We start from the raw sequence: 17,749 nt of genomic DNA, 5'->3' as shown, positions 1-17,749 counted from the left end.
TCCCTGTGTCACCCTGGGTGTCATGTTCTTCTGTGGGCTAGTTAACATCACATACTGTAGATATATGGAGGGTGTCAGGCAGCACTGCACCAGTGTATCAGCAGAAAGGAAAATAGGAGTGTTAATAGATTTGACATTAAGTCCACGTACGCATAACATGATCCTTGATATAAATGATTAGTGACATAAGAACAATTTCCCATGGACATACAGTACCAGAGTGAATGGGACTGCCAGAGTGAATTATTTGGATGAACGTACTTGAATGTTGGTAAATGTTGTCATATGCCAAGTGTCAAAAGTTGCCAAAAGTACTCTCTACACCGGAACAATGTAGAACTAATGTCACATCAGTGTCTGCGATCGTTTTGTGTTTACATGTGTTTTAGGATGTAGGGTAACAGTTTTAACCGCACATACAGTACACTTACCACATATAAGAGAAGAGGAGTTCAGCATGCACTGACACACACCGACATAGACACGACCACACACACATCCACACGTTGTAATTAAGAGTGGTCACAGTTGAGTGGAGAAGTCCTGACTGTTGTGGCTAAGACAAACAGCTGTTCCTTGTGACTCTCCATGTTTCCATCACAACTCGATTCTGAGCAGTAACGCTCTTATTCTCCACCACAACTCCCTGTCAATCAAACAACCCCGTTCAGAGGAAGCGTAGAGAAGGCTCCATCTGGCTTACATTAACCTGCTGTTGCCCTGGAATAATGTGGAGCTCCCAGAGAGCTGTGGGAATGTCATGGACAGGCCTGTAAACTCCTACTGATAAAGCCAGTAAGTAGGGAATGTCATGGACAAGCCTGTAAACTCCTACTGATAAAGCCAGTAAGTAGGGAATGTCATGGACAGGCCTAAACTGATAAATGGACAGGTCTGTAAACTCCTACTGATAAAGCCAGTAAGTAGGGAATGTCATGGACAGGCCTGTAAACTCCTACTAATAAAGCCAGTAAGTAGGGAATGTCATGGACAGGTCTGTAAACTCCTACTGATAAAGCCAGTAAGTAGGGAATGTCATGGACAGGCCTGTAAACTCCTACTGATAAAGCCAGTAAGTAGGGAATGTCATGGACAGGCCTGTAAACTCCTACTGATAAAGCCAGTAAGTAGGGAATGTCATGGACTGTAAACTCCTCTGATAAACCCTACTGACATGTAAACTCCTACTGATAAAGCCAGTAAGTAGGGAATGTCATGGACAGGTCTGTAAACTCCTACTGATAAAGCCAGTAAGTAGGGAATGTCATGGAGTAAAAGTGATAAAGCCAGTAAGGGAATGTCATGGACAGGCCTGTAAACTCCTACTGATAAAGCCAGTAAGTAGGGAATGTCATGGAATGTCATGGTAAGTAGGGAACAGGTCTGTAAACTCCTACTGATAAAGCCAGGCCTGGACAGGTAAACTCTGATAAAGCCAGTAAGTAGGGAATGTCATGGACAGGCCTGTAAACTCCTACTGATAAAGCCAGTAAGTAGGGAATGTCATGGACTGTAAACTCCTACTGATAAAGCCAGTAAGTAGGGAATGTCATGGACTGTAAACTCCTACTGATAAAGCCAGTAAGTAGGGAATGTCATGGACTGTAAACTCCTACTGATAAAGCCAGTAAGTAGGGAATGCTAGTGATATGCTCTGGGGGTCAATATACTCACGAATAAGGTCTGAATGGAGGTAGATGGAGTTTTAATGAAGCCAAGGCCCTCCTTCGTTCTCTCTATACTAGTCACTTAGGAGGTATACACAAAAAATACAAACTCACACTTCTTGATATCCACACAGACAACAGAGTTAGCCACACAGAAAAGCCTATTTTCTGGAGCTCACAGACAGGAGATGTGGCTTTCTGGTGTCTGCCGTCATTGACTCGTTAAACAAAAAATCACCAAACTTTGCATCTGGACAGATATTCCAGTAAATGTGTTTTTGTGACATTTTCTGTGTAAATTGTTCAAAGTAGTCCTTCTGCATAGAGTTGTTTGGTTTGTTAAACTTTTAAATAGAAAACGTTTTTTTTGTTTGGCATACACATTTTATTAGAACATCAGAGTCTAAGTGTAATTCAGTCTGGTGGGCTGTGTATATTTGTTTTTGAACATGGTAATGCTTTGATCTGTGAGTTATGTATACTGTATATGCAGCTGAATGAAGAGTGGAGACATCCCATAACACTACAGGTATGGTAGAATGGCGAGACTTGTGCTCCGGAGACCCAACTTTGATCCTTGGCCAGAGTTAGCATGACTTGCCTGCCCCCAAATTCACTATGCTGGTGTCGGGAAGTTACCTAGGCCAGTGTGAGGCATGGCAGACTGCTCTGAGGCAAGGGCCAGTTTAACAATCACATGACTGCTAGTTGAGCACAAACGCAGAAGAGAGACATTAATATATTCTCAGAGAAACAATATATTATTATGTTAGAAGTATAATTACAAAAGATACATGGCAGTGTGTGATCATATACAGTCATTTTTGCCTGAAAAATACCGGGAATAATTTATAATTGTATTTATATTTATCCCGAGAGTCTCGGAATGTACCTCATAAATCGGAAGTGCCTATTTTAAAGCGTTTACAATCAAGATATGGTCACTATGCCAGGGTTCTCCCAAAATTAGATTGTCCCTGCGCAACATTACAGGCTTGGCTGCTCCACTATGTAAAGATTTCACAGCTATTAAGTAATCATAGAGTAACTGATCGCTAATGACATCGTTGTGAATTGTGAAACAGGCCTTTCATAAATTCCGAGCGTTATCTTGTTCCTCAATAATTTCAGCGCATTTCAGCAGTAGGCCCTAGAGACAGAGCGTGCTCAGGACTCGGAGCGTGCACCCCGAGTAGGCTATAGCGTTTTCGAATCATACAAACTTTCTAATTGCAGTCAAACAAAAGTCAATTGACTAAAGTTGCTACATAACCCATAACGAACTACAGAATATCTTCTATTTGGCAAAATGGAGTTGATGATTATACGGATAGCAGATCAGCTCATGAATAACTGGGAGATGAATAGAGGAACTTGTTTAATGTCAAGGTATCTTAACGGGACCAACTCTTCTTTTTTTAAGCCCATATCTACCTACTCTCGTATCGTTAGTTGATCACACATTGTCTACGGAAACTCTCATAAGGGCAGCAAAACGAGACAGCAGGGGAAATGTTATAGCGGTATTTTGACATGCATAGGCGAGACGTGCTTTGATAATGGAACCTATGGATTACAGAATAAAGTTAGGAATTTTCATGCGAGACATGAGTCAGGATTTTGGGTTTCAGTGGGATTGGAAAAATAGGAAAATAGCCTAGGCTCTATATAAGGCTACTACATGAGTCACTACATTGATAATTCACTTGATTTAGGCTACATTATTTCATGCAAAATGATTTTGATCATTGATAGATGAGCAAACGAATACATGAGCTACCACTTCCACTTGTCCAGCCAGAGATCTTCCAAATATACAGACAGAGATTCAGTTCAACAAAACCACATTGATTGATTTTCAGACAAGTCACGGGCTTTTGTTCGGGAGTTGAAGATCAACATCCAATTGTATAACATGCTAGAAAAAAAATTCTGATCAGCTAATTAATATATGAGCAAACTAGAATAAAGACAATCATTCGCACTCATCTCAATTTAGCTAACATTTCCCCGTGCTAATTGTTACCAAATATCCAAAGGGAGATTCAATGAAAACAAAAATCTGACACTAATTGATCTGATCATTTCTGATTTATAAAGTCGGCTCATGCTTGTGTCTAAACGATGCTGAAATAATCTAGGTGCCCACCTACGACTATTGCTTTTTATTAGTATAACGATTGGATACGATTTTGGGAGTTTCAGCATAAGTACGAATTTGATAAATGCCTTCAATTGTATTAGCCTACTTTATTCCAGTATTTCCATTCAGTTGATCATCACCAAGGTGAGTTTTCTGCTTTCTGCGCTTTTTCTATGCCTAATGGCTGTTATCTCATTTCCTCACTCCTCTACAGCCCAACTCGGGAGCTTTGTTCTCAAACCCAGTTTAAATCAATATAGCCTACTGTAGTGTTTTCTAAAAATCTGTATTTTTATCGGGTTTGGGAGCATTTAATTGATGTGATGTAGAACCAGGCCTGGGCCAGTAAATCAGATAGGCTAAAGGCTTCCATGCAACAACAACCTGTTTGGAAAATGTGCTTTTTTCTTTTTTGAAAATCTGCGGCAGGCATTTTGTGTATTTTGTGGAATTGCATAAATTCGACATTGGGGGACACATTTTGTCTTGTGATTTTATTTTTTCTGGAAATGTGAAGATTTGACACTCCAGGGATCCCGGTAATCGTTGATGTACAATTTTGTCGAGTTTGTGAAGGTGAAATAGCCACTAGAGTGGCAAGTATGCATACAGACCCACAGAGACAGACAGCCATGCACCTCACACACACACACACACACACACACACACACACACACACACACACACACACACACACACACACACACACACACACACACACACACACACACACACACACACACAGCCTCTGTTCATGACACTCTCATGTGATTTGAAACTAAAGAATAACATGGAACACTTCTCAAAGATGATTATCCCTTTGGCAGAGAAAGCAGTGAAACTGTAGACTCTCTGATGACTGTAATAAGCTTTGTGGAGCAGAATGAGGCCAAGGCACCTAGGCTACTATCCAAGGCACCTAGGCTACAATCCAAGGCACCTAGGCTACAATCCAAGGCACCTAAGCTACTATCCAAGGCACCTAGGCTACTATCCAAGGCACCTAGGCTACTATCCAAGGCACCTAGGCTACTATCCAAGGCACCTAGGCTACTATCCAAGGCACCTAGGCTACTATCCAAGGCACCTAAGCTACAATCCAAGGCACCTAGGCTACAATCCAAGGCACCTAGGCTACAATCCAAGGCACCTAGGCTACAATCCAAGGCACCTAGGCTACTATCCAAGGCACCTAAGCTACAATCCAAGGCACCTAAGCTACTATCCAAGGCACCTAGGCTACAATCCAAGGCACCGAGGCTACTATCCAAGGCACCTAGGCTACAATCCAAGGCACCTAAACTACAATCCAAGGCACCTAAGCTACAATCCAAGGCACCTAGGCTACAATCCAAGGCACCTAGGCTACAATCCAAGGCACCTAGGCTACTATCCAAGGCACCTAGGCTACTATCCAAGGCACCTAGGCTACTATCCAAGGCACCTAGGCTACTATCCAAGGCACCTAGGCTACTATCCAAGGCACCTAAGCTACAATCCAAGGCACCTAGGCTACAATCCAAGGCACCTAGGCTACAATCCAAGGCACCTAAGCTACAATCCAAGGCACCTAAGCTACAATCCAAGGCACCTAGGCTACAATCCAAGGCACCTAGGCTACTATCCAAGGCACCTAGGCTACTATCCAAGGCACCTAGGCTACAATCCAAGGCACCTAGGCTACTATCCAAGGCACCTAGGCTACTATCCAAGGCACCTAAGCTACAATCCAAGGCACCTAGGCTACAATCCAAGGCACCTAGGCTACAATCCAAGGCACCTAGGCTACTATCCAAGGCACCTAAGCTACAATCCAAGGCACCTAAGATACTATCCAAGGCACCTAGGCTAAAATCCAAGGCACCGAGGCTACAATCCAAGGCACCTAGGCTACAATCCAAGGCACCTAAACTACAATCCAAGGCACCTAAACTACAATCCAAGGCACCTAGGCTACAATCCAAGGCACCTAGGCTACAATCCAAGGCACCGAGGCCACTATCCAAGGCACCTAAGCTACAATCCAAGGCACCTAAGCTACAATCCAAGGCACCTAGGCTACAATCCAAGGCACCGAGGCTACAATCCAAGGCACCTAGGCTACTATGGGAAAATAAGATGTGGACTGAGTACGGGTTTAGTCAGACATTTCAGCTCCACACTGGGGCGAACTTAATCTTTTTCTAGGATCTCAACACCATAACGTGGGCATTGCGATTTTCCAAATTAGTGTAATACAAATCATATACACACACATGCACATGCGCACGGACACACACACGCATACTGAGCCCTGGCAGGACAATACAGAGGGGTAGACTATGATGGACATGATTCTACTTTTGCGTTTCAGGGTATAGATCATTGTTGGGGTTCTGCTACAAACCAGCATAAGGTCAGGCAGGCGGAAGTCTGGGGCTGATGCCCAGAGCCATCCCTAGCCCTCAGTGTCCTGTCCCAGGACAGGGAGAGAGAGACCTGTGACCCCCTGTCTTCAAACAACCTCCATCTGCAAACCCCAGCTGAAGGACTCAACCAATGTATGGCTGCAGTGATAATACACTAACACTGAATTCACTGTTTAACTGCCGGTCATTTACCATCTAGGAGTGTGTGTGTGTTTCAGTGTGTCTATGCATGTGTGCAATGTGTACTAAGTCTATTTACGTTTTATGTATATGTATGGAGCGCGTGTGTGTGTGTGTGTGTGTGTGTGTGTGTGTGTGCGCGTGCTCATGAGTGTTATACATGAACATGAAAGGAAACATGTGTTTGTGTACACTTATTACAGTATGAATGCCTAGGAGGACCCTCATAGGGGTGGTCCCTCGGTTCTCTGCTCACTCCTAAGTGCCTGCAATTTCTCACCCTTCATCAGTACTGTAATCTCTGTAGACGCCCTCTGAAGACCCTTCTCTAACAGGGTCCGCCGGGGACCAGGGGTTGACAAACGAAAACATAATTTATCCAGTGACCTCGGAGCTGCAGGAAATGGTTTGCTGGCTGTTTTACAATAGCCTTGAAATAGGGGGTTGGGGTGGTAGGGGACTGAGGGGGTTTGTGAAACCTGAAAAGGTGGTCTGGCCTCTAAACCTACAGTATCAGGTTTGAGTATTTCAACAAAAATGCACTCATACATTTGGAAAATCCTGTATGGAACCATTTGTGTGTTTGCCAAACTGAGGTTTCCCTGCAGTGAAAATATTTAGAAAAAAAGAAACTGAAAGTGTTTATTTCAGGTCAATCTTCTGCCATGTCCTAAATGTGATTTCTGTGCTCTGTGGCCCTCTCGTCATTGGCAGTACAGAGAGAGGATGGCTGTATCCTAGGTTCCATGGCTCATTGCTCTTTGTGTTCTAAGTCCTGGTCCTGTTGTGTTAGTGATCTTCTGGCCTTTTTTGATTCAGTATAATGGTCTGATAGATGATATGATAGGACCCTGTTGCTGATCTAACCTGAATTTAGCAGTCCGGGTACATCCAGCTTTTTTAACACAAGACCTGATGAAAAGCCCGGGGAAACCGGTGGCCATGTTATGATAGTGTGTCTGTCTGACTGTGTGTCTGACTGTGTATCTGAATGTGTGTGTGTGTGTGTGTATGGTTACTGGTCAACAGTAGATGACCAGGGTTGGGCTGGATCACCTAGGGGTAGTCATGAAAGCTGAGTGAAAGTTTATGGGTAGGGGGGTTCTACAGGGGTCTAAAGAAGGAGAAAGGGTTCATGGCCTTTAATCGTCTTGGTCCTGACCCTCCCGACCGTCGCACTGACAGGGATGTCAGAAGGGGACAGGAGGGGAAGGGGGGCTGGGGGCACAGAAAGAGCCTCTCAGTCCACTGGTCACTCCTGTCATCCAATAGATCCACGTAGACTTCCCCCCTACTGCTCTTCTATAATGTCAGTGGGGTCTTATAGCACAGCTGGAACACCGGCTAGCGGTTAGACAACCTCAAATACAAAGGTGAACTGAGACAATACACAAACAGACGAGGAGAAACAGACAAGAATTTTAAAGAATACGAAGATTAGTTCCTTCAGGTCTTGCGTGATATAAAGGAAGGGACAAGTTGGAGCCAATTTTGTTACCGTATCAACTGCAATTCAAGGTGGCATGTACAGTTTCAGCATGAACAATGGGTCCGCTTTGAATTCCTGGCGATTTTGTGTAAGTAAATATGGTAGGCTACCGCACACAAACAGACACACACGCAGAGCATTGATTATTGATCATGCAGATAGCAGAGCAGAAATGGCTGTATTAAGACAGATTTAGACCTTGCATATAATTTAACAGTTCCATTTCACATCACACTGTTGATAGAAAGAATGTTTCTCACAATTATTCATTTCTGGAAAGAGGAGTGGGTTTTGGCAGGTAATCGTGGTAACCCAGTTCCCGCCAGCATGCCACATTCACGTAATAATCGGAACTAGGAACCTCTAAAATTTCTGACTCGCTAACTGGTTGAATGTGGCACATGTATATCTACAACCAATTAACAAGTTGGAAATTTCAGAGGTTCCTAGTTCCAACTAGCACATGAATGCGGCATTAAACCCAAATGAGCACCAACATGTGAAGTTCATTTTCCATCCTAAAATTCGGAATAAGCAAAATGTTTGATTTCTGGTCAAACAGGTGAAAAAGGAGTCTTAGACCACATCTACCAGAAAAGTCTTAAAAGGTATTAGAAATACATCAAAACACATTAATGTTGAAGTTAAGACCCCTGCCAACTAATTTCAACATTTATATTTAATTTTTCAGAAATGATTTGCCTTCTGTAAGTTTAAGAAATATTTCATTGTATCATGTCATTTTGTTACAAAAAAACTGCAAATCGTTAAGATATTTTCAAATTTCCCTCGCTCATGAGTGAAGAATAACAACAGAATAATACACCAAAATGCAATGGAGGATATTGCATTTTTCTACATTTGTATGACTAGTCGGGATACATCACAATGAATACATCACATATCTATAATTACGCATTTACAGTGCCTTCGGAAAGTATTCAGACCCCTTGACTCACATTTTATTACATTACAGCCTTATTCTAAAACGGATTAAAAAACAAAAATCCTCAGCAATCTACACACAATAACCCATAATGACAAAGCGAAAGCTGTTTTTAGAAATGTTTGCAAATTTATATACAAAAAAAAAGAAATACCTTATTTACATAAGTATTCAGACCCTTTGCTATGAGACTCGAAATTGTCCTGATTCCATTGATCATCCTTGAGATGTTTCGACAACTTGATTGGAGTCCACCTGTGGTAAATTCTATTGATTGGACATGATTTGGAAAGGCCTGTCTATATAGACAGGAAAGGCCTGTCTATATAAGGTCCCACAGTTGACATTTCATGTCAGAGCAAAAAAACAAGCCATGAGGTCGAAGGAATTGTCCATAGAGCTCCGAGACAGGATTGTGTCGAGGCAAAGATCTGGGGAAGGGTACCAAAAAATATCTGCAGCGTTGAAGGTCCCCAAGAACACAGTGGCCTCCATCGTTTTTAAATGGAAGAAGTTTAGAATCACCAAAACTCTTCCTAGAGCTGACCGCCCGGCCGAACTAAGCAATCGGGGAGAAGGGCCTTGGTCAGGGAGGTGACCAAGAACCCGATGGTCACTCTGACGGAGCTTTAGAGTTCCTCTGTGGAGATGGGAGAACCTTCCAGAAGGACACCCATCTCTGCAGCACACAATCAATCAGGCCTGTATGGTAGAGTGGCCAGACAGAAGCCACTCCTCAGTAAAAGGCACGTGACAGCCCGCTTGGAGTTTACCAAACGGCACCTAAAGGACTCTCAGACTATGAAAAACAAGATTCTCTGGTCTGATGAAACCAAGATTGAACTCTTTGGCCTGAATGCCAAGTGTCACGTCTGGAGGAAACTTGGCACCATTCCTACTGTGAAGCATGGTGGTGGCAGCATCATGCTGTGGGGATATTTCTCAGTGGCAGGGACTGGGAGACTAGGTAGGATCGAGACAAAGATGAACGGAGAAAAGTACAGAGAGATCCTTGATGAAAACCTTCTCCAGAGCACTCAGCACCTCAGACCGGGGTGAATCTTCACCTCCAAACAGGACAATGACCCTAAGCACACAGTCAAGACAATGCAGGAGTGGCTTCGGGACAAGTCTCTGAATGTCCTTGAGTGTCCCAACCAGAGCCCGGACTTGAAACCGAAACTGTGCAGCAATGCTCCCCATCCAACTAGTCAGAGTTTGAGAGGATCTGCAGAGAAGAATTGGAGAAACTCCGCAAATCCAGGTGTGCCAAGCTTGTAGCGTTATACCCAAGAAGACTTGAGGCTGTAATCGGTGCCAAAGGTGCTTCAAAAAAGTACTGAGTAAAGGGTCTGAATATATTTATATAAATGTTATATTTCCGTTTAAAAATAATAATATGAGCAAAACATATCTAAAAACCTGTTATTGCTTTGTCATTATGGGGTAATGTGTGTAGATTGATGAGGAAAAAAATATTGAATTCATTTTAGAATAAGGCTGTAACCTAACAAAATGTTGAAAAAGTCAAGGGTTCTGAATACATTCTGAAGGCACTGTATGTACAGTATAGTACAGATCAGGGGCCCACAAAGGCATTCTGTTACTGTCACTACGTTATCAGATGTTAATCCACTTAATTTACTGTTGTTCGATTAAAAGGTTTTTCAATCTCAAGGTGTCCTATCATAGCTCCCTTCCGTATTTTTTCTGAAGACATCTTGGAATCTTAATTCAGAGTAGAAAATTGACATCTGCACTGTTCTTCAAGTATTTGTGTTTTTGTAAACTTTTCAGTGGAATTTTTTAAAAGTAGTCCTTGTGCGTAGTTGTCACGAATCCCGCCGAATATGGTGCCTCTTCCTGTTCGGGCGGCGCTCAGCGGTCGTTGTCGCCGGCCTACCTAGCTGCCATCGATTCCCTTTTTTGTTTCTGTTAGTTAAGTCTGATTGGTTACACCTGTTTTGAGTTTAGTTTGTTTGTGGGCTGTTTAAGGGCACTAGGCCCGCCGGGCTTGTTTTCTGTTCATGGTGTTGGATTATTTGTGGATTCTATTTTTCCGGACAGTTTAGTCCTGTTTGTTTGGACTGGGTATTTTATGCGCCCTTGTGTTTGGCATGTCCGTTTTCACTGTCTTTGGAATAAAGATCCACGTTCTGAACTACCTGCTCTCTGCGCCTGACTCCTCCACCCACTACTCCTAGAAGCCGTAACAGTAGTTGAATGGCTTGTTTAGCTTTGCAATCAATGGTTTTGTTTTTAAAGTGAAAAAATTGTCACTTCAGTGTCATTCTGTTACCAATGAATTGCCCATATACTATGTGAGAACAAAAACTGGTAGTAAAGAAATATTTTGTTTTTGTGTCTTATACACAAAATAGACACTGTTTAAATTTAACACTGAAAGGGAAACAAACAATCACCAGCTTAACTAGGATTTGGACGACGGAGTCCAGAGTGCTGAGTCTTAAACAAATGTTCCTACCCATGGAAACTCATCCTCTTTCAAAGAAACAGAGCAGAGATGTATGCCAGTTCATTGACTCTCCAGTAAACAAGAACATCATGACGCAAAGGCACTGTGGTAACCTAGTCAACTCACACTGATCATGTGAATCAATCATGGCAGTGCGGAACACGGACCCATAATGCAACAGGAAGTCATTAAGATAAACAAGAGCTACAAACACTGTAAACAACACTATCACAATGCTGACACAACACTGATTAGAGAGAAAGGAGATTTGTTGAAGATGTGCATCCAACAACATATACAGTTCTTCAGACAGACAAACACACCAACAGAACCAGAGTATATGTGTACTTGATGACACTAATCTCTGTCCTGCTGGGTAAAAGTAAACAAATCAAGGTGGGTGATGTATTTCTCCCCCACTAATGGTCTGAGATTGAGTTTGAACTGAGACCTAATGTATTTGTGTATAGTCTCTCATCCACTTTCCACATGTGAAGTCACTTAGACAGTGTTATGTCCGCCTGCACAGATGGTTTCTAAATACAGAAAGGTATATTTTCTAGTAAATTGGCCGTAGTATCATACTCTGACCTAGATAGGCAGATTAGGAGGTACATGAGGTCTACAACGTAGAAAAAGTGCAAGATGTTTAGCTAAGGATAGCAAATCCACCATATTACCATGCACACACACACACACACACACACACACACACACACACACACACACACACACACACACACACACACACACACACACACACACACACACACACACACACACACACACCAGAAGCCATAAAGAGAATATACAGACAATATTGGGACAGCAATTGGATCAGAGTACCATAGTTCTTTGAAAAGGTTATTTTAAAGCACTGGAAACAAAATGCTGATTTTGGCTCAGTGTTGGCCCTAGAGCAGTAACTGATATTATGCTGTACACCCACTGTGATTGAGTTCCTACTGTTAGGCCAACACTTTTACCTTCTATCATAAGGGGTTCATAAAACTCCAGGTAAGCTAGTTTGGTAGAGGAAGGCCAAGTCAATTAGCATGAAACAGCTGCCATGACTGTTTATGCCATTATGTTACATTTATCTGTATTAATCATAGATAAAAGCAATGTCATGGTGGAAATGCAATTATTGTCATCAAGCTTTCAATTAGTCTGGTTTAATAGGCTGTCACGTACGTGAGGAGAGACGGACCAAGGCTCCACATATTTATTATAAAGTCAAACTTAGCAAGAACAAAACAAATAAATCAATAAACTAACAACGAAACGTGACTATGTGGTGCACATGCCAAAACACAAAATAATATCCCACAAACACAAGTGGGAAAAATGCTACCTAAATATGATCCCCAATTAGAGACAACGATTACCAGCTGCCTCTAATTGGGAATCATACAAACTACCAACATAGAAAAATAAACTACAACACCACCTAGAAATAATAAACTGGAATACCCCCAGTCACGCTCTGACCTACTACACCATAGAGAAACAAGGGCTCTCTATGGCCAGGGCATGACAGTACCCCCCCCCCCCAAAGGTGGGGACTCTGGCCACAAAACCTGAAACCAAATGGGGAGTGTAGGGTGGGTGATTAGTGTTGGTGGCGGCTCCGGTGCGGGTCATAGCCCCCCCCAGACCCCGGAACCGACCATGGCGCCGGGCTGAACGACATGCCCGTACTGGGCATCGGCGCAGAGGAAGGCTTGTGCCTTGGAGCTGGGCTGGTAGCCGTGCCTGGACTGGTCACCGGCGCTGAGGAAGGCTCGGGCCTAGGAGCGAGACTAGATGCCGTGTCTGGACTGGACACCGGCGCAGAGGAGGGCTCCTGCCATGGAGCTGGACTGGATGCCGTGCTTGGACTGGACACCGTCGCAGAGGAAGACTCCGACCTTGGAGCAGGACTGAGCACCGTGCCTTGACTGGACACCGTCGCAGAGGAAGACTCCGACCTCGGAGCAGGACTGAGCACCGTGCCTTGACTGGACATCGGTGTAGAGGAAGACTCCTGCCCTGGAGTGGGACTGGACACCTTGCCTGGAAGCTCTGGGCCGTCGACCACAGCTGGAGGTTCCTGACTGTGGACCGTCGCAGGAGGTTCCGGACCGTGGACTGTTGTAGGAGGTTCCGGACCGTGGACCGTCGCAGGAGGTTCCGGACCGTGGACTGTCGTAGGAGGTTCTGGACCGTGGACCGTCGTAGGAAGTTCTGGACTTGGAACCGTCGCCGGAAGCTCTGGACTGGGAACCGTCGCCGGAAGCTCTGGACTGGGAACCGTCGCCGGAAGCTCTGGACTTGGAACCGTCACTGGAGGCTCTGGACTGCGAACCCTCGCTGGCGGCTCTGGATTGCGAACCCTCGCTGGAGGCTCTGGACTGCGAACCCTCGCTGGCGGCTCTGGACTGTGAACCCTCGCTGGCGGCTCTGGACTGTTAAATGTCGCTGGAGGCTCTGGACTGCGAACCCTCGTTGGCGGCTCTGGACTGTGAACCCTCGCTGGAGGCTCTGGACTGCGAACCCTCGCTGGCGGCTCTGGACTGCGAACCCTTGCTGGCGGCTCTGGACTGTGAACTCTCGCTGGCGGCTCTGGACTGTGACCCCTCGCTGGCGGCTCTGGACTATTAAACGTCGCTGGAGGCTCTGGACTGCGAACCCTCGTTGGCGGCTCTGGACTGTGAATACACACTGGAGGCCTAGTGCGTGGAGCCGGACTGGTGACACACACTTCAGGGTGAGTGCGTGGAACTGGCACAAGACGTACCGGACTGGGGAGGCGCACTGGAGGCCTGATGCGTGGAGCCGGCACAGGTGGCACCGGATTGTTGACACGCACTTCAGGGAGAGTGCGGGGAGTTGATACAGGACGTACCGGACTGGGGAGGCGCACTGGAGGCCTGATGTGTGGAGCCGGCATAGGTTGCACCGGACTGGTGACACGCACTTCAGGGAGAGTGCGATGAGGAGACACAGGACGTACCAGACTGGGTAGGCGCACTGGAGGCCTAGTGCGTGGAGCCGGCACAGGTGGTACCGGACTGGTAACACACACTTCAGGGCAAGTGCGAGGAGGACAGGACGTACCAGACTGGGGAAGCGCACTGGAGGCCTGATTTGTGGAGTTGGCACAGGTGGCACCCGACTGGTGACACGGTCTTCAGGGCGAGTGCGAGGAGAAGGCACAGGACGTACTGTGCTGTGAAGGCACACTGGAGACCTGGTGTGTATAGCCGGCATCAATTGTACCGGAACGATGACACACTTCGCACGGTGAGTGCGAGGAGCTGGCACAGGACGTACTGGGCTGTGGAGGCGCACTGAAGACTTGGTGCGTAAAGCCGTCAGAAATGGTACCGGACAAATGACACGCTCCTCAAGGAAAGTTTGGAGAGCTGGCACAGGACGTACAGGGCTGGGAAGACGTACTGGAGACCTGGTAGAAACATGGAAACATGACCGAATACAAACAGTGTAACTATTCCCTCCGCAAGGCAATCAAACAAGCTAAGCGTCAGTATAGAGACAAAGTAGAATCTCAATTCAACGGCTCAGACACAAGAGGTATGTGGCAGGGTCTACAGTCAATCACGGATTACAAAAAGAAAACCAGCCCCGTCACGGACCAGGATGTCTTGCTCCCAGGCAGACTAAATAACTTTTTTGCCCGCTTTGAGGACAATACAGTGCCACTGACATGGCCCGCAACTAAAACATGGGGACTCTCCTTCACTGCAGCCGACGTGAGGAAAACATTTAAACGTGTCAACCCTCGCAAGGCTGCAGGCCCAGACGGCATCCCCAGCCGCGCCCTCAGAGCATGCGCAGACCAGCTGGCTGGTGTGTTTACGGACATATTCAATCAATCCCTATCCCAGTCTGTTGTTCTCACATGCTTCAAGAGGGCCACCATTGTTCCTGTTCCCAAGAAAGCTAAGGTAACTGAGCTAAACGACTACCGCCCCGTAGCACTCACTTCCGTCATCATGAAGTGCTTTGAGAGACTAGTCAAGGACCATATCACCTCCACCCTACCTGACACCCTAGACCCACTCCAATTTGCTTACCGCCCAAATAGGTCCACAGACGATGCAATCTCAACCACACTGCACACTGCCCTAACCCATCTGGACAAGAGGAATACCTATGTGAGAATGCTGTTCATCGACTACAGCTCGGCATTTAACACCATAGTGCCCTCCAAGCTCGTCATCAAGCTCGAGATCCTGGGTCTCGACCCCGCCCTGTGCAACTGGGTACTGGACTTCCTGACGGGCCGCCCCCAGGTGGTGAGGGTAGGCAACAACATCTCCACCCCGCTGATCCTCAACACTGGGGCCCCACAAGGGTGCGTTCTGAGCCCTCTTCTGTACTCCCTGTTCACCCACGACTGCATGGCCACGCACGCCTCCAACTCAATCATCAAGTTTGCGGACGACACAACAGTGGTATGCTTGATTACCAACAACGACGAGACGGCCTACAGGGAGGAGGTGAGGGCCCTCGGAGTGTGGTGTCAGGAAAATAACCTCACACTCAACGTCAACAAAACTAAGGAGATGATTGTGGACTTCAGGAAACAGCAGAGAGAACACCCCCCTATCCACATCGATGGAACAGTAGTGGAGAGGGTAGTAAGTTTTAAGTTCCTCGGCGTACACATCACAGACAAACTGAATTGGTCCACCCACACAGACAGCATCGTGAAGAAGGCGCAGCAGCGCCTCTTCAACCTCAGGAGGCTGAAGAAATTCGGCTTGTCACCAAAAGCACTCACAAACTTCTACAGATGCACAATCGAGAGCATCCTGTCGGGCTGTATCACCCACCGCCTGGTATGGTAACTGCTCCGCCCACAACCGTAAGGATCTCCAGAGGGTAGTGAGGTCTGCACAACGCATCACCGGGGGCAAACTACCTGCCCCCCAGGACACCTACACCACCCGATGTCACAGGAAGGCCATAAAGATCATCAAGGACAACAACCACCCGAGCCAGTGCCTGTTCACCCCGCTATCATCCAGAAGGCGAGGTCAGTACAGGTGCATCAAAGCTGGGACCGAGAGACTGAAAAACAGCTTCTATCTCAAGGCCATCAGACTGTTAAACAGCCACCACTAACATTGAGTGGCTGCTTCCAACACACTGACTCAACTCCAGCCACTTTAATAATGGGAATTTATGGGAAATGCTGTAAAATATATAGCTAGCCACTTTAAACAATGCTACCTAATATAATGTTTACATACCCTACATTATTCATCTCATATGTATACGTATATACTGTACTCTATATCATCTACTGCATCCTTATGTAATACATGTATCACTAGCCACTTTTACTATGCCACTTTGTTTACATACTCATCTCATATGTATATACTGCACTCAATACCATCTACTGTATCTTGCCTATGCCGCTCTGTACCATCACTCATTCATATATCTTTATGTACATATTCTTTATCCCCTTACACTTGTGTCTATAAGGTAGTAGTTTTGGAATTGTTAGCTAGATTACTTGTTGGTTATTACTGCATTGACGGAACTAGAAGCACAAGCATTTCGCTACACTCGCATTAACATCTGCTAACCATGTGTATGTGACAAATAACATTTGATTTGATTTGGTGCGTGGAGCCAGCACAGATTTTACCAGACTGATAGCACGCTCCTCAGGACGAGTACGGAGAGCTGACTCAGGTGGCATTAAACTGATAACATGCTCCTTGGGGGCAAATGTCGTGCATCCTCCACCAACTCAACAACTCTCTCCATTCTTTCTCCTCCAATATCTCCATCCACTCACTGACGGTCTCGGTTAAGACATTTACTTTGTACACATTTGTAACATTTCTTGTTAACAAACTATAGTTGTGGCAAGTCAGTTCGGACAGCTACTTTGTGCATGACACAAGTCATTTTTCCAACAATTGTTTACAGACAGATTGTTTTACTTATAATTCAGTGTATCACAATTCCAGTGGGTCAGAAGTTTACATACACTAAGTTGACTGTGCCTTTTAACAGCTTGGAAAAGTCCAGAAAATGAAGTCATGGCTTTAGAAGCTTCTGATAGGCTAATTGTCATAATTTAAGTCAATTGGAGGTGTACCTGTGGATGTATTTAAAGGCCTACCTTCAAACTCAGTGCCTCCTTGCTTGACATCATGGAAAAATCTAAAGAAAACAGCCAAGACCTCAGAAAACAAATTGTAGACCTCCACAAGTCTGGTTCATCCTTGGGAGCAATTTCCAAATGCCCGAAGGTACCAAGTTCATCTGTACAAACAATAGAACGCAAATATAATCACCATGGGACCACGCAGCCATCATACCACTCAGGAAGGAGACGTGTTCTGTCTCCTAGAGATGAACATAGTTTGGTGTGAAAAGTGCAAATCAATCCCAGAACAACAGCAAAGGAT

At 45.3% G+C, this 17,749-nt stretch overlaps 1 protein-coding gene across 1 annotated transcript; it reads right to left on the bottom strand.

The window, feature by feature from the left end:
• Positions 1-12,921: 12,921 nt before the first annotated feature.
• On the bottom strand, positions 12,922-14,241 carry LOC135561349 (uncharacterized). The gene has a single exon (XM_065002799.1). The coding sequence runs from the start codon at positions 14,239-14,241 to the stop codon at positions 12,922-12,924; it is 1,320 nt and encodes a 439-aa protein (XP_064858871.1).
• Positions 14,242-17,749: the final 3,508 nt, after the last annotated feature.

The sequence above is a fragment of the Oncorhynchus nerka genome, linkage group LG17 (assembly GCF_034236695.1).
Source record: "Oncorhynchus nerka isolate Pitt River linkage group LG17, Oner_Uvic_2.0, whole genome shotgun sequence".
Lineage (NCBI taxonomy): Eukaryota > Metazoa > Chordata > Actinopteri > Salmoniformes > Salmonidae > Oncorhynchus > Oncorhynchus nerka.
This window is presented reverse-complemented; position numbering and strand designations above follow the sequence as displayed.

Bases quoted from the DNA above. Each gene is read 5' to 3' on its own strand.
- LOC135561349 (XM_065002799.1), bottom strand. From the start codon at position 14,241: ATGCCGGCTCCACACATCAGGCCTCCAGTGCGCCTCCCCAGTCCGGTA.